At 50.3% G+C, this 20,118-nt stretch overlaps 1 protein-coding gene across 1 annotated transcript in view; it reads left to right on the plus strand.

Moving 5' to 3' along the window:
* CACNG4 (calcium voltage-gated channel auxiliary subunit gamma 4) overlaps positions 1 to 20,118 on the plus strand; it is a 62,436-nt gene that overhangs the window by 28,345 nt on the left and 13,973 nt on the right. Inside the window, exon 2 of the mRNA XM_004374200.1 lies at positions 20,031 to 20,114. Coding sequence (XP_004374257.1) covers positions 20,031 to 20,114 — 84 coding nt within the window. The remainder of the gene's footprint in view (positions 1 to 20,030; positions 20,115 to 20,118) is intronic.

The following is a 20,118-nucleotide window of genomic DNA, read 5'->3' on the forward strand; positions in this document are numbered from 1 at the left end:
CCAGCTTCCTCCTCTGCAACATGAGGACAGCGTGATGCAGACTTTCAGGAGGATTTGGTGATCTAAGGGCAGCGGCAGCGTAGCATGGCTACCTGTACCAGCTTCTCCATGCCTTGTCGGAGGCTGGCAGTGGGGAGGGGGTAGTGAGTGAGTGATATTTCCAGACAATGGGGGTAAGGCGGCAGGAATCAGGGCATTGATAGGAGGAGGGCTAGAAAACGCCCCACTGGATTATCTAGAAATCCGTGGCTTTGAGAATGTAGGCAGAGAGCTGCCTAGCAAAGTACATTAGATTCCATCAAACATCTTTATTTTTCTTTAACAAATTTCTCCTGGGGCCAATTTCAAATCAAGTTTACTCTGGTATCTAAAGGTATAAAGCCCATAACTCAGAGTCATTAGATGGAAGAGATTCAGGCCTTTGTGGATATGGCGCTGGCTCCAGGCCACAGTGCTCACAATGCTAACCACGGCCCTCAACAGGCCTTATTTTCCAGCTGTTACTTAAACCGCTGTAAAGAGCGTCTCCGGCCTCTGTCCGCTGACAGGGAGCGGTTCTGCCAGGGACCTGAAGGATGTGCTGCTAATATGTCTGGATCTGGTTTTCAACAGGGAGGAAATATGGCTTAATGAATAATGAAAGCTTTACGATCACACGGTGATGGCTTCTCATAGTGCCTGAGGAAGCTTGGGCTTCTCAGCTCCAGCTAAGAAAAAGGGAGGCATTAGTGGGGCTGAATTGAAGACCTGGACTCTGTCAGGCACCCAGGGCCGGGGTCCTGTGAGTCCACATCTGTTGGCTGGTGTCTTTTCCGTGTGGGTCAGTATTTCTACTGAAACGTCAACACTTTAGGAATTTATGGCATAGTGTGTTGTGTGGGAAATACGATTCCTTAGACTCTGGGTTTTTCGTTGTTGGTATCAGTTCAGCTTATTTATGCAGTGGTGACTTTTGCTTTGATTTTAGAATTGGCTGAAATGGGGCTTTTATGACATCAGTCACACTGGATGGCGAAGTGTGGTTCTCAGGGTGCAGCCCACGGATTAGCCTCTCAAACATTCGTATTTATCATATTACAATCGGCTCTTGCTCTCAGGAGTGATTTGTTTACTTAGGGTTGCTGACAAGCAGCTCACTTTGCTGGCATCTCGTGAACAGACATTCCATGTCCTGCCACTGCTTCTGGCTTCGTTGTTGGCCACACAGAGGCATATCTAGGGTATTTATGCTCTGTGGGGAAGGGGGGAGCGAGTGCAGAGTGGGTGTTGTTTCCACTTTCCCATGTGGACACAGAACCAGGGGCCAGGACGGAGCAATACCCCTCAGTCCTCCATGTTCCCATCCCCACAGAAGCTCCCTTTGAAGTGAAGAAGTTCAGGTCAATTAAACCGACATGAACTGAGCGCCTCCTATGTGCCAGACCCTGAAATAGGAGCTTGAGATTCAAAGATGAAGAAGCCTCAGACCTGGCCCTTGACTCAAGGGGAGACACAACTTAAACTGTAATGCAGGAAGATGCAACAATAGAGCTGTGCACAGGGCATTATGGGTACTCAAAAGGGGATAAGGCATTATGGGTACACAAAAGGGGACAGGCATTATGGGTACTCAAAAGGGGACAAGGCATTATGGTTATTTGAAAGGGGACAGGGCAGTACGGGCACTCAGAAGGGAGCAAGGCATTATGGATACTCAGAAGGGGACAGGGCATTATGGGTACTCAAAAGGGGACAGGGCATTACGGGTACTCAAAGGGGAGAGGGAGACAGGTCAAGGAGGGCTTCTTGGGAGGGGTGGCACCTGCCTGATGACTTGTGGGAATTCACAAGGGGAAAGAGGAGAGAATTCCAAGCAAAGCGAACAGCCTGAACCAGAACACAGAGGCCAGAATAGTATGGCGTGAACAAGGAACCCTGCATAGTTCAGTGTTGTTGGAGGTTGGGGCCGGTGACAAAACTCTGACGGTCACCAGGAATCAGACCAAGGATGGGGCATGCCCCAACTTTGTCCTGCAGGGAACTCATTGACGGTGCTGTGGTAGGAATCTCATGTCACCAGATCACCTTAGCAGGGGGTTCTAAGGGAGGCAGAGACAAGGACGAAATGAGTTAAAACATAAAGTGCTTACAACAGTGAAGTCCTCAAAAAGCATTAGCTGCTGTTAGTAGGAGTAGGAGTCGTAGCAGCAGTGGTAGTTAGCAGGGGAGCAGCAGCTTGACCCCAGAAGGGCTCCTATCTTCAGTTTTCCGTCCTGTGTTCCTTGACGAGCTGGCAAGAAACCAAGGCACCTGTGAACATTGGGGTAGACGAGGCTCCAGGTTCAGGGAGTCCAACCGGGTGGCCTCCAGAGAGTAGGCCTTATTTAGATGGATTAGAGAGAGAGCCAACTCCTGCCGCCCCAAGTGGCTTTCAACAGTCCTGGGAAGGGGATAGCCTTTGACGGTGGATAACAGATTAAGAAGCCACCCAGAGAATTTAGATGAAATTAGCGAGGTCCCAACATTGACACCTTCCTAATCAGGTGATGAATGGGCCTCCTCCCCGCCTGCGCCCGACCCAGGTTCTCTCAGAGCAGAACCATCGCTGCCTTCCGGCCTTCCACCAGCATTTCTCTTACTTAATGGTGGGGAGCCGGAGTGTGGTTTCCCATTAACTTTTATCCTTCCCATAAAAGGCCTGCTTAACTCACAATGACAATTGTTCCACTCCGTTCCCCGGGGGTTTCTCTGCCATCTCACTCACAGCCAGCCTGTTCACGCTGCCTCCCAGCCACCAATGCCCCACTTGTGGGCCCCCACTGTGCCTAAGGTGGAGGGAAGCTGGCTTTTTTCATTTTATTTACTATTTTCTTTTTAATGCAAGTAAAAGCCCCAGGCCTTAACTCCAAAGCTCCTGGGGGACGCTGAGACTGAGTGAGCTGTGCCAGAATTAAGGGGCTTGGGGCCACGGAAAAAGGGCCCAGGGTGCAGGGCACCTGCTCGGGACCCCCAAGCTGTCGACAGAGAGTTCAGTTAGCCTTGGGACTGGGGAGCGTGCGTGGCCTCTTGGGCAGACTGGGGCCAGGGCGCAGGAGGGCAAGTGAGGGCTCGTGGCCAAGTCCCCCAGGCCCTGAGTCTAGACATGGCTGGGAGGAAGCGACTGAGGCGGCCTCAGAAGACCATCTTTGGGAGATGGCCCTAAGCCACGACTGCTTTCCAGGGCAGAGATGGGTGGTTAGTCTGAAGATGGATGGGGATGGGTGGAGCAAATTAGCCTAGCGTAACCCTCGCTCTCTACCCTAATATAACAGGTGACCTTGAGTGAGGCCCTTGATCCCAGAGTCTGGACTCCAGCCATCCTCCCACCCCAGAGCCAGACTGACCCTTCCTAAAAGGCAGATCTGATCACACTAGATTGCTGATTTAAAACCTTCCCCCTGCTCCCTACAGCTCTTAAGAGGACTGTCTCACCTCCTCCCCAGGCCCCTGTCCCCACCAGCTACGTATCCTCCTGCTCATGCTCTAACTCCAGCCCCACGGGCCTCCGTTCATGTTCTCAGACATGCCCCAGCCTCCTGCCTCTGGGCTTCAACAGTACTGTTCCCTGTCGCCACCTTGCTGATTCCTACTCACCCTTCAGGTCCCAGCTCAAGTGTCTGTTCCTTGGGGTGGCTTCCCTGACCCCGTTACAAGCCCCCCCCCCACCTTGGTGCCCTTGCTTGACCCCTGCTACCATCAAGTGGAAGCTCCCCAAAGGCAGGGGTGACTCTGGATTGTACGCCAGTGTTGCTGGTATCTAGCATGGTGACTGGCACACGCCGGCTCTCCATATGCAGGCGCCAACCTGAATTCCAGATGACTGTAAATACACAGCTGCTCTTCTGGTATCTGAGGGGCCTAATGTACAGGATGGAATTGACTTGTTCTCTCTGGCTCCAGAGAATGGAAGGTGCAAGGTCCAAAAATAGTGAAGCCTTCCTAACCTGGGAAGCTGCTAGACAGTGGCACGACACAGGCATGGGGGGTCAAGGACACAGGGACACAGGCATCAGGTGCAGCTGATTAGCCTAAAGGACTCTAAGTCTAAGCCCAGGATTTGGTGGTTTCTCACCAAGTAACCTGGAAGCGCCAGGGTTGGAGCGGGTGATGGAGAATTTTAACCTGGTACTCCTGACCGTGGCAAGAGCAGGGGGTGAGAAAGTCTTGAAAACTGGGTTTGAACCCAGTTTCTGGCTGTCCAGGAAGAGCTGTTTTCAGTCCCTGAGATACTCAAGGACTGGACATTTTTCTCCTGCAGCCTGCACCTCAGCCCTGCCTGCCAGAAAATGCTGGTGACCAGGCAGATGTAGTGCCATTGTTCTGAGAAAGTCCCCCAAAACGCTCGCCTCTTCCTCCCTCCCGTCTTTCCTCTCTCCTCTCCTTCTCCGATAGACCAGGGAGGCAGTGCAGCACAGTGGTGAGAGCTCTGGTTCTGGAGTCACACAGCAGCAGGCGGGACCCTGGCCTAGCTGCTTGGGGCTCTGCTACCGCCAGCAAGTTACTTGCTCTCCCTGAGCCTTGGCTTCCTCATCTGTAAAGTGGGTTTATAGAAGCTCCTACTTCATAAGTTATTTTGAGGCTTAAATGGAACATGGAAACGGCTTAGCCTGGGGCTCTGCAGGAAGTTAGTGCTCAGCTGAAGCCAGGCTGTATTAGTTTATTAGTAATGGAACAAGCAGGGTCACATTACCAGGCCTTCTAGGAGTCGGGGAGGTTTTGTTCATTCTGAAAGCCACAATATCGTGGGCATATGAGGACTAGGAAGCCTCCGTGCCGGTCCTAATAGGGGACAAACCTGGTCTGCTCCCTTTAATAGGAGCATCAGCTGCCTCTTTTCAACAGAGCAGGAGTGATAGTAATAGTGACAGCTAACGTTTTTTGAGCACTCATGATGTGCCAGACACTGTGACATTTAAAGACTACATTAACTCATTTAATCCCCCCAAAAGCCCTCTGAGGTTATCCCATTTATGATCCCCATTTCACAGATGGGAAAAATGAGGCACAGAGAAGTTAATTAGTTCACTGACCAAACATCACACAGCTAGTAGGTGAAGACAGAGCCAGAACTCAAACTCAAGCAGAATGACTTCAGAACCTACCAGTTCTGTTGTCTCTGGCCAAGGGATGATCCATCGGTGTCATCTCAACTAGTACCCCCTGAGTAGAGTGCTGTGTTGAGAAGAATTATGACTGTGATCAGAGGAGAAAAGGACTGTGGTCGATTAGTAATGTCTGCCATGGACTTGGAAACACTGGTGGTGTAGTGGTTAAGAGCTACAGCTGCTAACCAAAAGGTCAGCAGTTCGAATCCACCAGGCGCTCCTTGGAAACCCTATGGGGCAGTTCTACTCTGTCCTTTAGGGTCGCTATGAGTTGAAATTGACTCGATGGCAATGGGTTCGTTTTGGGCCATGGACTTGGGAGGAGAAGACTTAGCTTTACGTCAGCCACTTATTCATTATTTGTGAACTAGTACAAGGTTTTTCAACCTCAGCGCTATTGACAATTTGGGTTGGATAATTCTTTGTTGTGGGGGCTGTCCAGTGCACTGTAGGATGTTCAGCACCATCCCTGGCCTCTACCCACTAGATACCAGTAACATTCCCCCTCCCCAAATTGTAACAATCAATACCATCTCTAGACATTGGCAAATGTCTGCCTGGGGGCAAAAGAGCACTGAACTTGGAGTCAAGAGACCAGAGTTCGAGGCCTGGTTCTGTCACCAACCAGCCTGTCTCCATGGAAACAGCCCTTTACCTGACTGAGATGAAGGAGAGGGTCCCACGGGTCCCTTCTAGAAGTTTATGGTTCTCCACTATAATTCTTCCTCCCTCACCCAGGCTCTTCAATTAAAACTCTCAGGTTATTGGAGCATGACTTCCCAGAAATGTGCAGAGGCAAACCAACGGAAAAGCTTAGAATCTGCAGAGAGCTGTTTTGCCCCTTAGAGTTCCATGTTTGCTCCTCATTAAAAGAAAGAAAGAAGCAAAGAGAAGAAAAACCCAAATCTTGGTACTGAGGCTTCATCTGAGCAGCAGTTAGCAAACAGATACAAGCAGAAAATTCTCACAGACAATAACTGAAGCCCCATTTCCCTGTTTTAGGAGAGAAAACGAACTATTGGATGGGGAAATCTCCCTGGCTCTGTTCAATTATAAATCTCGGCAGGAAGCCTGGAACATCCCAGCCTGCTCTGGAGCAGAGCATTAGAGGAGGCGTGAGGCTGGTGCTGTGGGTTCTTGAAGAACTTGCCAAGTGAGATGAGGGATGGCAAGAGAGTGAGGGCGGGTTCCCGTCAAGGGGCAAGGTGGGTAGGCAGGAGCTGGGCTGTGAGAAGCAGGGGACTCGGGCCTGAGAGCCATCTCCAGGGTCCCCACAGCAGGTATTTCATGAAATGGCAGCTCATACAGCAGGAGAAGACTCCTGAGGGCTTGGTCCATTGGCTGCCAGCAAGTAGCAGGTTCTTCATCTGGATGGAGGTAAAACCACCATTTACCAGGACCTTCTCATGTTGGCCACACGTGGTCTCTTTTCCTTCTTCCTTATGTGTGAGGTCTATGGGATATTCCCACTTTATAGATGAGAGAACAGAGGTCCTGTGAGGTTAACTGACTGGTCCAGTGAACATTTTCCTGGGACACCCTTTGCCTTTCAGCTGACTAGGACCTCAAGAGGCTAAAAGACTTATCCAAGGCCGCACAGCTTCCAAGTGGTAGCATGGGGACTTGCAGTCAACACTTCATCCTCTCCTCTGAGCTCCATGGTCTCTTGGGAACCCACACTCATTTTAGCGTCTTGTAAGTGATGCAAACTTGCCCTGTGGAATGAAGTACAGCCTGGACTTCAGAGCCAGCAAGAATGGGTTGGCATCTCCTTCCCCCAGGGAAGGTGCAGCTGGTTGGGGGTTAGGTTCTCCCGGCTACAAGTACAGAAACCAACTTCTTCTGGCTTGATCCCAAAAGAGGACTTTATTGGAAGGATGTGGAAGGGGCCAAGGAATTGAAGAAAGAGTTTAACTCCCAAGACTGAGGAAGGGAAGAGCCAGGAGCCTCCATAGCTGGCATCATGGACCACTCAAGAACACCCCATTTACAGGCTCCTCACCATCCCTCGGCCTCTAGTCTCTGTCTCTTATCTAATATCCAAGCTCCCCAGAGAGCATCTGATTGGCCACCTTGGACCAGGTGTCTGCCCTGGATGTGTGGCTGGGGGCAGGACCACGAAACGTGACAGCTGAGGGAAGGTCTGTGTCATGGTTTGAATTATGTCCCCCCAAAAATGTGTGTATCAGTTTGGCTAGGCCATGATTCCTGATACTATGTGATTTTCTTGTATGTTGTAAACCTGCCTCTATGATGTTAATGAGGGAGGATGGGTGGCAGTTGTGTTAGTAAGGCAGAACTGGATCTATAAGACTGGATTGTGTCCTGAGGCAATCTCTTGAGCTATAAAAGACAGAAGTGAGCAGTGAGACAGGGGGACCTCATACCATCAAGAAAGCAGTGCCAGGAGCAGAGCACGTCCTTTGGACCGAGGTCCCTGCGCTGAGAAGCTCCTAGTCCGGGGGAACACTGATGAGAAGGCCGAGAGAGAGAAAACCTTCCCTGGAGCTGACGCCCTGAATTTGGACTTTTCGCCTACTTTGACTGTGAGGAAATAAACTTCTCTTCATTAAAACCATCCACTTGTGGTATTTCTGTTATAGCAGCACTAGATAACTAAGACAGTCTGTGTGGAGGGGCCCATTCCCAGAAAAAGGGTTTCCCCATGAATACACCCCAGCGGTACGTCAGAGCCTCAAGACAAGCTTGGCCCAAGACAGATGCCCCACTCCCTTTTCCCCATCGTCTGACCCTCTGAATCACTGCCTAGCTGTCTACAACACAAATCCTTAGAGTCCAGGACCTAGAGCAATACCTCAGTTTACCAGACTAATTTTGATCTTGAAGTTCCAGATTTACAGATACAGAGTTGGGGGCAGAAACAGAGTTTTCTCCAAGAATCCTGCTGCATGGGGCAAGGGGAAACCAGAACAAATTGCAGACAGACCTCAGTCCCCTAGCTGACTTTGTACCCAAGTCCAGCACCACCTACACAGGTGCCATCTTTCTGCTACTGCTGATGGCAAAGGTGACTTCTCTCCCAGCTCCCCTACCAGCTCCACTCCAGGCTGCCCCATTAGGACAAGCACCATTTTGGACCTAGTAGCTCACCTAGACAGCTATGGAGACAGGCTAGAGATAGGAGGTGTCTTGCGATAGAGCACCCTACCGCACCATCTGGTTTTTCAAAGAGCTAAGGGAGAAAACATTGGATGCAAGTTTCTATAGATCTGTTCGTGTTGAGTCTAAAACAATGCAAGTGAAGGCCTACCTATCCTCAAGATGGCGCTGTCCTTGTGACTGACAGCAAGCGAGGGTGAACAGGTTCCACTGGGGAGCCAGGGCACCATCCCATCAGGACCCCACTCCTGCCGCCTCCCCACTCCGTGCTTCTGGCAGCGATGGGGACTGACGCTGCCCAGGGCCCTTCTGGCAGCTGCAGGAAGCTGCTGACTCTGAGCCAAAGTTGAAATGTGTCCCTCCTCACAAGGGGCTCCAATGTGAAGGAAGGAAATGAAGGAAGACCTTGTTAATCCCGGTCGAGCCAGAGCCTGGAGTCTCCCAGGCAGCTGGGCCTCTCTGGGACTGAAAGAAGAGACTCAAGGGACCTCCAGGATGGGACCTTCAAACCCTAGCAGGTCAGATAACACTGGCGAGGCTGGGAATAACATCAAAGAATTTAATTGCTGAGTGACTGGCGCTCCCTGCATTAGTCACAAGACTTCCACTCTCAGGAAAACTAACAGTGGCACCTCGGAGCTGATAGCATTAAATCCAATACCTTTGATAGATAGGGCAATCCAGGCCACCTCCATCCTTGCAGCCCCACCCACGTTTTTCAGCCTCCATGTCCCCCCAAGCTCCCCCCATGCTGTCTTCCAGGAGCACCCCTAAATAGGCCTCTGGGCTTTCCCCCTTCCTGAGCTTCCATATGTCCAAATTCTACCTACTCTTCAGCTCAGTGTAGACTCCAGCTTCTCCTCAGAGCTTTCCCGGACACCCCCATCCAGCAGTTATCCTGTATTCTTGGAAACCCCATGAACTTGCTACTTCCCTCGTAGCACGTGTCACTGGCCCTTTTGTTCTGAGGTAACATGTACATTCACCTTCTCAACAAGGTTATCAGTTTTCTCAAGTATCTTTGGACTCCCACTAGGCCTGGCATCAATAAATGTCTACTGAACTAAAAGAAAGAATGGGTTGAATGGACGAATTATGTCTATAGCAAAAGAAAAACCCCCACAGATCATACAGGGACAACAAGTCACTTCAATGACTCTAAGCCATGGTTATCCAAAAAAGAAATGGGCATGGGTGAGACTTTGAGCAGGCATTGGTGATAGAAGTCATCATTTGCCCAAACAGCCTGCTCAGGCTCTGAACCCCAAGCACTTGGCCACAGAGAGGATATGGAGGGGCTCCCCGCCAAACTCCAACCAGAAAACAGTCTGGTCTGAAGACATCTCCAAGAAATGAGGATTTCAAAACTATATGCTCACCCTCACAACATCACCAGGATTTAGCCTTCTCAAAATGCTTTGACCAACATGGGTCTCATTGGATCTCACTATAGCTCTGGGACATTGTAAAAATATTTTCCCACTTTCTGAATAAGGAGAAGCCTCTACTCCCCAGCCTAGATCAGGTGACTCAACCATGTGCTTTCTAAAACTCTGGACTCCTCCAGAAGAGCCCTTTCCTCAGTCAAAATTGAATGATTATGTAACTAGAAAGTTCCAGAAGGGCAGAGTCTATGTTCGTCTTGTTCTCCTCTTGTATTATAGATGACTAGAGTAACACCAGCTGCTCTAACAGAAACACTCCAAAATATATAATGCCTTAAACATAACAGAAGTTGACTTTTTGCTCAGATGGGTGGTCGTCTTAGAAGATAACTTTCCTCCACAGTGTGATTCAGGGACTCAGGCCCTTTCCATTTTGTGGCTGCACCATTCCCCATGGCTGGTGGGGAAAGGAAGTTGATAGAGAGGGGCACACCCACTTCTCTAAAGTGTTGTCCCAGAAATGATGCACATCACTTCTGCTCACATTCCATTGGCCAACTCAGTCATGTGACCACATCTAATGCAAGAGAAATACAGTGTAGCTATGTGTCCCATAAGAAGAGGAAATTGGTCTTTAGCGGGCAGACACTCTGCCACACCTCTGTATCCCCAGTAACTAGCACACAGCAGGTGCTCAATAAATGTAGGTTGAATGAAAGAACTGAGGGTCACAGTGATTTAACAGGGGCTTGGCAGAGAGTTGCTAAAAGGCCAGGAAGCCAAGGCTCCCTTAGGAAGACCAGCCTAGGCCACACTACCTTCCCAAACCTGTTGTTTCTCTATGAGAACCACAGAGAGGTTTCCCAACAGCCTGCCTCTCTGCAGCTGGAGAGAGGCCAGCCCACAGGAGGAGAACCAGAGTTTGTCAATTGGGAAATCACAGTTATTAGGAGGCTTCTTTGGAGATAGGCATGGACGTGGAGGAATTATGAGGGAGAGCTCTGAGGCGGAATTTTAGAAAGCGGGAGACAGGGCAAACAGCCCAAGGGAGAAGCTTGGAGCCTCAAGCTTTTCAGCGCAGCTTGGAGCATTGGCCAGGCGCCTTGCTGATGCATTTGCCTCTAACCCTGCTGAAATGATCCTAACAGTGCTGGAATGTTCTTGGCCAGGTCAATTTCCTCCTACTCTTGGGCCCCTCACATGTAAACGCGTCTAAGGACAAGAACCAGGGTCTCCCCAAACGAAGTGCACTCTTCCCATTGCCCAAGGCTGCCTTCATTCTTTCAGTGCCTCCCTGTTGCCCCTATACCACAAAGCTCCCTTTAGGAGGCCAGTGCCCCCCAAGGACCTTCCAACCTCAAGTCAGCCCCCCACCCATGGAGACTGTACAGTAAAACCCCATCTCCTCAGCTCATGCAAGACCCCTACTCCGCCTCAGCCTCTTCTGCCTCTGCTTCCTTCCTCCCTGCTCTTCAACCACGGTGGGCCCTCTGAGGTCCCCAAAGTCCAGCACTATCCCACTGTCCTACCTCCATGCCTTTGTCCTCCCTGTGCCCTTTGCCTGCCCTGGCCACCTTGGTAGGGCGTATACCGGAAACGGTTTTTTTTTCCAGTAACTGCTTTCAACTCTGCTTTATCAAATCCCCCTGACGCTGAGTATCAGGTCCTTAGTTAGACTCCCTGATTTTCCTGTCACTTTGGGTTGTTGGGACTATCTTGTTTTTAGTACCTAAGAGTCAGTCCTGATCAGAAGGAGGAGGAGGAAGGAAAGGGGAAGGGGAAGGAAATGAGGAGAAGGGAGCTGGAGCTTTACTTCTTTTCCAACACCCGTAGATTCCCATTGCCTCCCACTTCACTTCGAGGAAAACATTTTTTAAAGCTAACCCTGCACTGTTGGATGCCATCTGCTCTCATTTCCTGTTCTATCTTGGAGAGGAAGACCAGCCAGCCCACCTATGCTGCCTGCCGAGCCCCCTCCCTGTATTCGCAGAGGATTCTTGGAAAGGCAGCGTCAGGGTGGTGTGGGAAGATACTGGCTAGGCTTCAGGAAGCTGGATTCCAGTGGCCACCCATGAGCCTCGGTCTCCTCCTCTGTAAAATGGGGGCAAAGGAGATTTCCTTTTATAGTGTAAGGTGGAGTGTACCTTGGTACATTTGTTCTCAGTTGACTCTTTGCAGTGAGGCCTGAGCAGGTCTTTCGCCATCTCTATGCCTCTTTCCTCCATGTTCAAAGGTGAAATGGGATATTACAGAGGCCGTGCTCAGCACAATAGCTCTCATCCTAGTCTGAGCCCAGGGCTCGCATGCAGGGGGCACCTTTGGGTGGAGATACTAGGGACAGGCACAGGGGAAGATGGGGAGAGTGAAACAGAGACAGAGGGAAAGCCAATGCAAAGGGTGTCGTTGAGTTGGTCATCACTGTGGGCCACTGGGCTTGGGCCTGCTGGGACCCCCAGCCCCAGGAGCAGTGCAGAATGGACTTCAGAGCTGTCCACTCAAGGGATAGAGGATGAGAACATTAGTCCACTGGCTCCCATCCTCCACTGCCCCAAGGCTACCCCGGGGGATGTTAATCCCTCCAACTTCCAGTTGCACACACTCGATTGCAGTGTGGTTCCTGCAGGCAACCTACCTAGTGGCATGGGCAAAAAGCAAGAGATCGTTGGTGCAGCTGAGGCAAGGTGTGGGCACCTGAGCAGAGCTGGCTGCTGCTGTCATGGCCGGAGTGAAAGGTGGGCCAAGAGGTATGAGGTGGGACAAGAGGGTGTCCTGTACACTCTCAATAGGTGTCCATTGCTGCCACTGATATTTGTGAGAATCAAATGAAGCAATGCTTATGAAAATGCTTTGCAAGCAGTGAAGGATCACATGAATGGCCATTGTCCTTATTTAGTCACCCTATAACCTTCTTTCCTCTGGGATTCCTTTCATTATGATGGCCTCTGAGGTGGCCCCTTATGGAGGCCTCAGTCAGATGCCAGCACCCCTGAAATGGCTCATAGGATGTCTGACGCCCCAGTTTGCCTGGGGCTTTTCCAGTTTTAGCACCGGAAGTCCCATGTCCCTGGAACTCCTTCAGTCACCCTAGCTGTACATGGGGGCATGACCCCAGGGCAGGATCATCACAGCCCAGAGGGAAGATGACAGGGGGACACACCTATGACAGACTAAAATACTGCCTGCTCACTCATCACTGCCCCAGGCTCCACGTCAGACCCACTGCCACGTTGTTACTCAGAATCAAAGAATCCGGTCTCTTTCCTTCTCCTCCCTCCTTCCCTTTCTTCCTCCCTCCCTCTCTTCCTTTCTTTCCTTTGACTCACTGGTTCATTTTCAGACATTGTAGGAAATCCAGAAAAATGTAAACAAGAAAAATTTAATTTACTCATAACCCTATCACCCAGAAATAAACACTGCACACATTTTGGGATTTTTTTTTTTCTACAAGTTTCCTATGCATATAAAAATATTCTTCACAAAAGTGGCTCAAGATGTATGTATATGAATATATATGTACATATATACACACAATCCTGTACCTTCCCTGACCCTTCCACCCCCCCACCCAAATTGTCAAAGAATCTTAGAGCAAGAAAGGCTCCCTCTGGATTTTACAGATGAAGAAATAACTTGCCTGAGGCCACATGGCTAACGAAGTCTTCACGCCAGTGGTCTCCTGACCCTCGGGAGGGCGAGAGCCATGGTATCTCTGGGAGCACAGGCCAGCGACCCCAGGAGCACCTCGGGATTCCTACGTTGGGGGGCGGGTCAGGGATCTCAAAATTAACAACTCTAACTATCACTTAACAGATAACACAGCAAATGGTGCATTCCCTGAGAGAGAACGCGTGTGAAGTGGGTGTGAAATGGCTTTCTCTCTTACTTCTCACATCAGCCATTAATTTGCCCCCTACCAAATGCCTTAAGCCAACACCAACAAAATTAAATTTGACACGGATAAAGGTGAAATCGTCAGGACTAAACATTTCACTCAACAAAACAGGTTTGGGGGATGTGAGACAAGTCTTGCACAAAAGTCCTAGGAGACTGAGTCAACAGTAACCCAAGGCCCCATTAACAGAAACATGGAGTCCAGAGAAAAGGAGACAGGCCCACTGTGCTCCAGGTGGGTCAGACCCGGCCTGGAAAGTTGGGTTCAGTGATGGGTGTTGTGGCCCAGGGCACCGAGAGTTGAGAGCAGGTGGAAAGGAGGGAGCAAGGGTGGAGAAGGCTCTTGGAACTATCAATACAATAAACAGCTGAAGGAACCGAAGATGTTTAACCTAGAGAAGGGAAATATCTCAAATTCTTGACTTTGAGGCCAGGGCACAATCTCTTTGCACTCCCCACCAGACCCGTGACAACTCATACCCTTCTTCCACAGGCCTCCCCTTCCTTAAACTAGGGGTGAGAGTGAGGCTGATAGTGGTGGGGTCACGCCTCACACCTGTGGATAAGACCTGGCAGGAGAAGGGGTCTTGTCCCAACTGTTGGCAGCTTATGGGCCACCTCTTGTCCTCAGCTTTGGGCCTCACCTGCAAATCCTGGAAAGCTGGACAAGTAACTTGTGACTCCAACCAATTACACACACAATTCTGCTCTTCAGTGAGTTAAAGTGTTGACACATGATAAAACCAAAACCAAACTCGTCCCCGTCGAGTCGATTCCGACTCATAGCAACCTTATAGGAAAGGGTAGAACTGCCCCAAAAGGTTTCCAAGGAGCGGCTGGTGGATTTGAACTGCCAACCTTTTGGTTAGCAGCTGAGCTCTTAACCACTGTGCCACCAGGGCTCCTGACACATGATACAGGGGCTCTTTTACTCCCAGGGATTATAATAGCACCAGTGCATGGCGTTTTGTGGAGTCAGGTGAGCTTTCAGGAACTTTCTAAAGTTCAAACCAGTTGCTGCTGAAACAATTCTGACTCATGGAGACCCCATGTGTGCCGGGGTAGAACCGTGCTCCATACTGTTTTCAATGGCTGACTTTTCAAAGTAAATCACCAGGTCTTTCTTCTAAGGCACCTCTGGGTGAACTCAAACCTCTAAACTTTTGGTTAGCAGCTGAGTGCATTAAGCATTTGCACCACCTAGGGACTCCTCTAAAGTTCAAGCTGTTTGAAAATGGAATGTCTTGGGAGGTGGTGAGTTCCCCATCGCTGACAGCCCCCAGATAGGAGGTACTGGGGAGTGGATTCACACCCTGGGTAGGGCACGGTACTGGATGCCTCATGCAGTTGCTTTGGAAGCCTGGGCCTGTGTGGTGGCATGAGTTTCACTTCAGCATGCTCCATGAGAAGATACTCTTGCAGATGCCCTGAAACGTGGTTTCTTAGACATGTGGCAGTGTGGGCTCCTGTGGCTAACTGTGGAGCAGGAATTCTGCATCTTTGAGTAGGCACGTCCCCTTCCTACAAGGCTGGACTCAACAGTGAGTAGGAAGTCCATTGAGGGTAACTGTTATCACCCAGACTTGTTCAGCAGAGTAGGTGACGTTGCCAGCAGAGGATGTTGTGTTTCTTCTCACACAGCAATACGCCCAGTCCTTCCATCCATGCAGAGCTCAGTGTTGGTAGAAGGAGAGGGAGGGAAGGAAAGGGAGGAAGCCAATTAGTAGGAGAGCTACTGCTGAGTGCCTGCATTCACTGTATCCTTGAGCATAATTCTATATGACAGGATCCACAGTGTGTGCACACAGCCCCAAAGAAATGCATGGGAGTCTCTGGTTGAGAGGCTGGCCTTTCCCCCCCGCCGCCAGACAAGCCGAGAGACCTGGATTTCCACACTCCACACTGCTTCCATCTCCAAGAAAGCCAATCTGGAAGTCAAAACAGATCCGAACAGACCTGGCCTCTGGGCCAACCGGGAGTTTAGAGAACAATGCCAAAGTCAAGGTTGTATTTCCACCAGGGCTACTTAAGGGCCACAGAAGGTCACCCTCACCCATCAGCCATCTGACACATTGAGTCAAGGCCACCAGCATTGACAGAGCCACCCTTGGTGACAAGCCTGGTGGGGGATGAACAAGTGGAAGAGTCATTCCCTGTTCAAGGATCCGGGAGAGACTCAGGCAGGAAGGCAGCAAGGCCCAGACATCAGTAAGCAGAACAGGATACCCCCGGGACTCACCTTTCAAATGTTTGAAGGCGTTTAGCTCCATCTCTCTCTTTAGTGGAAACCCTGGTGGCATAGTGGTTAAGAGCTATGTCTGTTAACCAAAAGGTCAGCAGTGTGAATCCACCAGGCACTCCTTGGAAACTCTATGGGGCAGTTGTACTCTGTCCTATAGGGTCGCTATAAGTCGTAATCAACTCGACGGCAATGGGTTTTTTTGGTGTCTCTGTAGTCATCTGTGTTTTCATTTCTGATTATCCAGAACCTCAAACACGTGCTGTATTAGTTGGCTGTCACGACAGAAATTTATTCTCTCACAGTTCTGGAGAGTGGAAGTCTGAAGTGAGGGTGTGGCCCGTGGCGATTCGTTCTGAGGGCTCTGAGGGAGAATCTGTTCCATGCCTCTCTCCTACCTTTTGGTGGCAGCCAACAATCCTTGGTGCCACTGGATCACTCCAGGCTCTGTCTGTATCTTCACATGGCCGTCTTCCCTCTGAATCTGTCTCTGCGCCTCTTCTCCTTTTGTAAGGGCACCACTCACAATGCATAAGACTCACTCTATCCCACTGTGACTCCATGTTAACTAACAGCATCTTCAAAGACCCTTATTCCAAACAAGGTCACGTTCACAGGTACCAGGGGTTAGGGCTTCAACATATCTTTTTGGGGGAACACAATCCAACCTATCACAGGTGCTAATCTCCCTCTTGTGGTTGCCACTAGTCAAGGGAGGTGGGGGGCGTGGGCTGTGGCTATAAAAGAGCAACATGGGTGTCATGGATTGAACTGTGTCCCCCAAAAATATCTGTCATCTTCGCTGGGTCATGATTACCAGTATTGTATGATTGTGTAATCTGATGTGATTTTTTTATGTGTTGTAAACTCTTATCACTATGATGAGGTTATATGTGATCTCCTTATGTGTTGTAAATTTTATCACAGTGATGAGGTTATACTGATGAGGTTTACAAGATTAGATAGTGTCTTAATCCAATCTCTTTTGAGATATAAAAGAGAGAAGTGAGCAGAGACACAGGGGAACCTCATACCACCAAGAAAGCAGTGCCAGGAGCAAAGCGTGTCCTTTGGACCTGAGGTTCCTGCGCAGAGAAGCTCCCAGACCAAGGGAAGAATTGATGACACGGACCTTCCTCCAGAGCCGATGCAGAAAGCCTTCCCCTGGAGCTGAAGCCCTGAATTTGGAGTTGTAGCCGACTGGACTGTGAGAGAATAAACTTCTCTTTGTTAAAGCCATCCACTTGTGGTATTTCTGTTAGAGCAGCCCTAGATGACTAAAAGAGCAACATGGGGGATCCTTGTGGTGATGGAAATATTCTGTCTATGAGTCAGAAACAACTTGATGGCAACGGGTCTTCCTGGTCTGTTCTTCTGACTCTACCAACCTCAGTATCCTGGTTGTGATGTTATACTACTGTTTTGCAAAATGTCACTATTGGTGAAACTGGATAACAGTTACACAAGTGTCTCAGGATCATGCCTCACAACTGCCTGCAAATCTACAATTACCTCAAATGAACGGTTTAATTAAACAAACAACAACAACAAAAAAAAAACCAGGGGGGAATCCCACCCTGCAGATTGTTCACCTTAGTTCTTCCAGGGGACGAGTCTGAAGAGAGAGATGATTTATTTCTTTTTCTACCTGTTACCGTTTGACTTGTTCCAACAAGCATGTATGACTTGGTGATGTTGTTTGGACCCAAAAAATTGCCAAAAAAACTGTGGCGGTGGGGGTGGAAGGAACAGCAGAGAGCTCTGGCTGACCATCCCTGCGTCTCGAAAGACCCTCATTTTCTATCTCCATGAGCATTCTGAATTTGCGCTGTGGGAGCCAAGAGTGAGGGGAGGATGCAGCCTGCCCACTCTGGCAGCAGGGGTATGTGGCCTGCCGGGAGGCCTCTTATCTCTGGGAGCATATCCCCATGTCCCCTGGGGCAGCTGCTCAGGGAGTTCAGGGAGGGTTCACCTCCAGGGCCCAGGCCTCTGAGGCCCCCCACCCCCAGCCCTCCTGAGACCTGCCTTCCATGGGGCCCTTTCCTCTCACTCACAAACACGTGCTCACGAAAGATCAAGGACACACAGAGAAGACAGCAGGCTATTTCAGGGTCCAAGAGCAGCGAATCTCCCCTGAGCCATCGCCATGGGCCAAGACTTATCCCAAGTGCATTTCAAGTGTGATCTCATGTAACCCTCCTAAGATCCAAAGAGATAAGGGCTGTGGTTAACCCCATTCTACAGATGAGGAGACTAAGGGGGTTAGCAAACTTGTTCATGTTCCATGCCCCACAGACAACATGGTTGAAGTGTCATCCACCTCAAGACATCACCTCTGAGACCCCACTCTGCCTCCCCACCATCCCTGACCAAGGCCAGCCCATCTACAGCCGGCCCCCCAGACCCGTGGGCTTTCAGGAAGGAGGGGTCCTTACTGAGCATCCCAGCTCTTTGGAGGCAGCGGCTAAAGAAGCTAGACAGAGTGGAAGGTTTGGGGAAGCCAGCTGGTAAAGCAGCTAATTGGTAACCGGGGTGACAGAGCAGCATGCTCCATGCTCATTAGAGGGCCTCTCCCAACTGGAAGTACCGAGAAGGGGATGCTTCCGAGATTGTGCTCCCGACAGTGAGGTCAGGCATGGCCAGCAGGGCTGCTGGAGGCCAGCAGGATGCTGGGCAGCAGTGACAGAAAAAGATTGGCCCTGGTTGGAAAAAGCTGCAGCCGGGCCATGTGGATGTCAAGATGAGCTCCTTGCTGTCCATCTGCAGGAATGGGGAGGCTGACCAGGGAATGTGGGGCCAGCAGGCAAGGCATGACACCCTGTGCACCCCCTTCTCTGCCTGTGTCCGGTTTTATGATGGGCATTCCCAGACTCCAGGGGAGCAGGGGCTAGGAGGGCTAGATGGAAGATTCTGGAAGGAAGGATGGGTCATGCCTCCCACCCTGTGAAGGCTACTTAACAGGGTAGAGAGGGGAAACCAGTCAGGATATGGACTCAGCCTTTCTGGAAGTGTCTCTTGCCCTGTGTCCTCTTCCTTTGATCACACTGAATGAAGGATTGGGATCATGTTGCCGACAATGTGTGGATTCGGGGTGTACCTTAGGAGGGATTCACATAACTGTGTGTTTGAGAAAGAAGGAAAGAGACAGAAGACAGACACCACAGGGGCAGATTTATCATGACATACCTATGACCTACAGCCCCTCCTGATACGGCCTCCTGCCACCTCTTCAGCCCCAGGCCCTCACCCTTACACAGATCCTACTAAACTCCAGCGACACTGAACGTCCCATGCTCCCCAAACACATCAGGCTCCTTCCCCACCTCTGCCTTTGCTTGTCGTGCTTCTCTTCCTGGAAGCCCCTACCTCGCCCCATTCCTAGTGGGCAAATTCCTTGCCATTTCTCAAGACCTGGCTCTAGGGTCCCCTTGGGTATGGGGATCATCTGTCCTGCTTTCTCAAGACAGTTCTACTTGATGCCTCTTGTCCCAGTAAGCGGTCTGTTCACTCTCACAGGTGTCGAGATTTGGACCACGTATGATGTGGTCACTGTATCTGTTTCCTAGGGTGGCCCTAGCAAATACCACAACTGGGCAACTCAGAACAACAGAAATTAGAAATGTATTCTCTCACGGTTCTAGAAGTTGCAAGTCTGAAATCAAGCTGCTGATAGGGCCATGTCCTCTCGGAAGGTCGGGGAGGGCTGGGGAGGATCCTTCCTTGCTTCTTCTAGCTTCTGGCGGTCCTAGGCTTATCTTGGCTTGTGGGAGCACCACTTCAGTCTCCGCCACTGTCTTCACACACCGTTTTCTCTCAGGTGTCTGTCTATGTGTCTTCTCCTCTTCTTATAAGGACACCAATCATGTTGGATTAGGGTCACCCTACTCCAGTATGACCGCATGTTAACTTAATAACATCTGCAAAGACACTACTTCCAAACAAGGTCGCATTCACAAGTACCAAGGTTTATGACTTGAACATATCTTTTTGTGGACACGAATCAACCCATAATAGTCACCTTTGGGGCCCACTTCCTGACTCCCCCAGGCTGAGGGAGCCTTCCGTCTGCGCCTGGGGCACTTCTCACACGTGTAGCTGTACTCTGTGTATAAGCCTGTGCCCACCAGTCTGGGATCTCTGGGCAGGCCTGTCTTCTCTCTCTGTCCCCAGGGCCTGTCTGGAGGCTGGCACCCACAGTAAGCCTGTCTGGAATGAATGGATGAGTGAACCCATAGAATATTTACAACATTCTCTTCCTGTTGTTCCTTCCAGGGATCTATAAAGGGCACTGCTTCCGGATCAATCACTTCCCCGAGGACAATGATTACGACCATGACAGCTCCGAGTACCTCCTTCGTGA

The sequence above is a fragment of the Trichechus manatus genome, unplaced genomic scaffold (genome assembly GCF_000243295.1).
Source record: "Trichechus manatus latirostris isolate Lorelei unplaced genomic scaffold, TriManLat1.0 scaffold00028, whole genome shotgun sequence".
NCBI classification, from domain to species: Eukaryota; Metazoa; Chordata; class Mammalia; order Sirenia; family Trichechidae; genus Trichechus; species Trichechus manatus.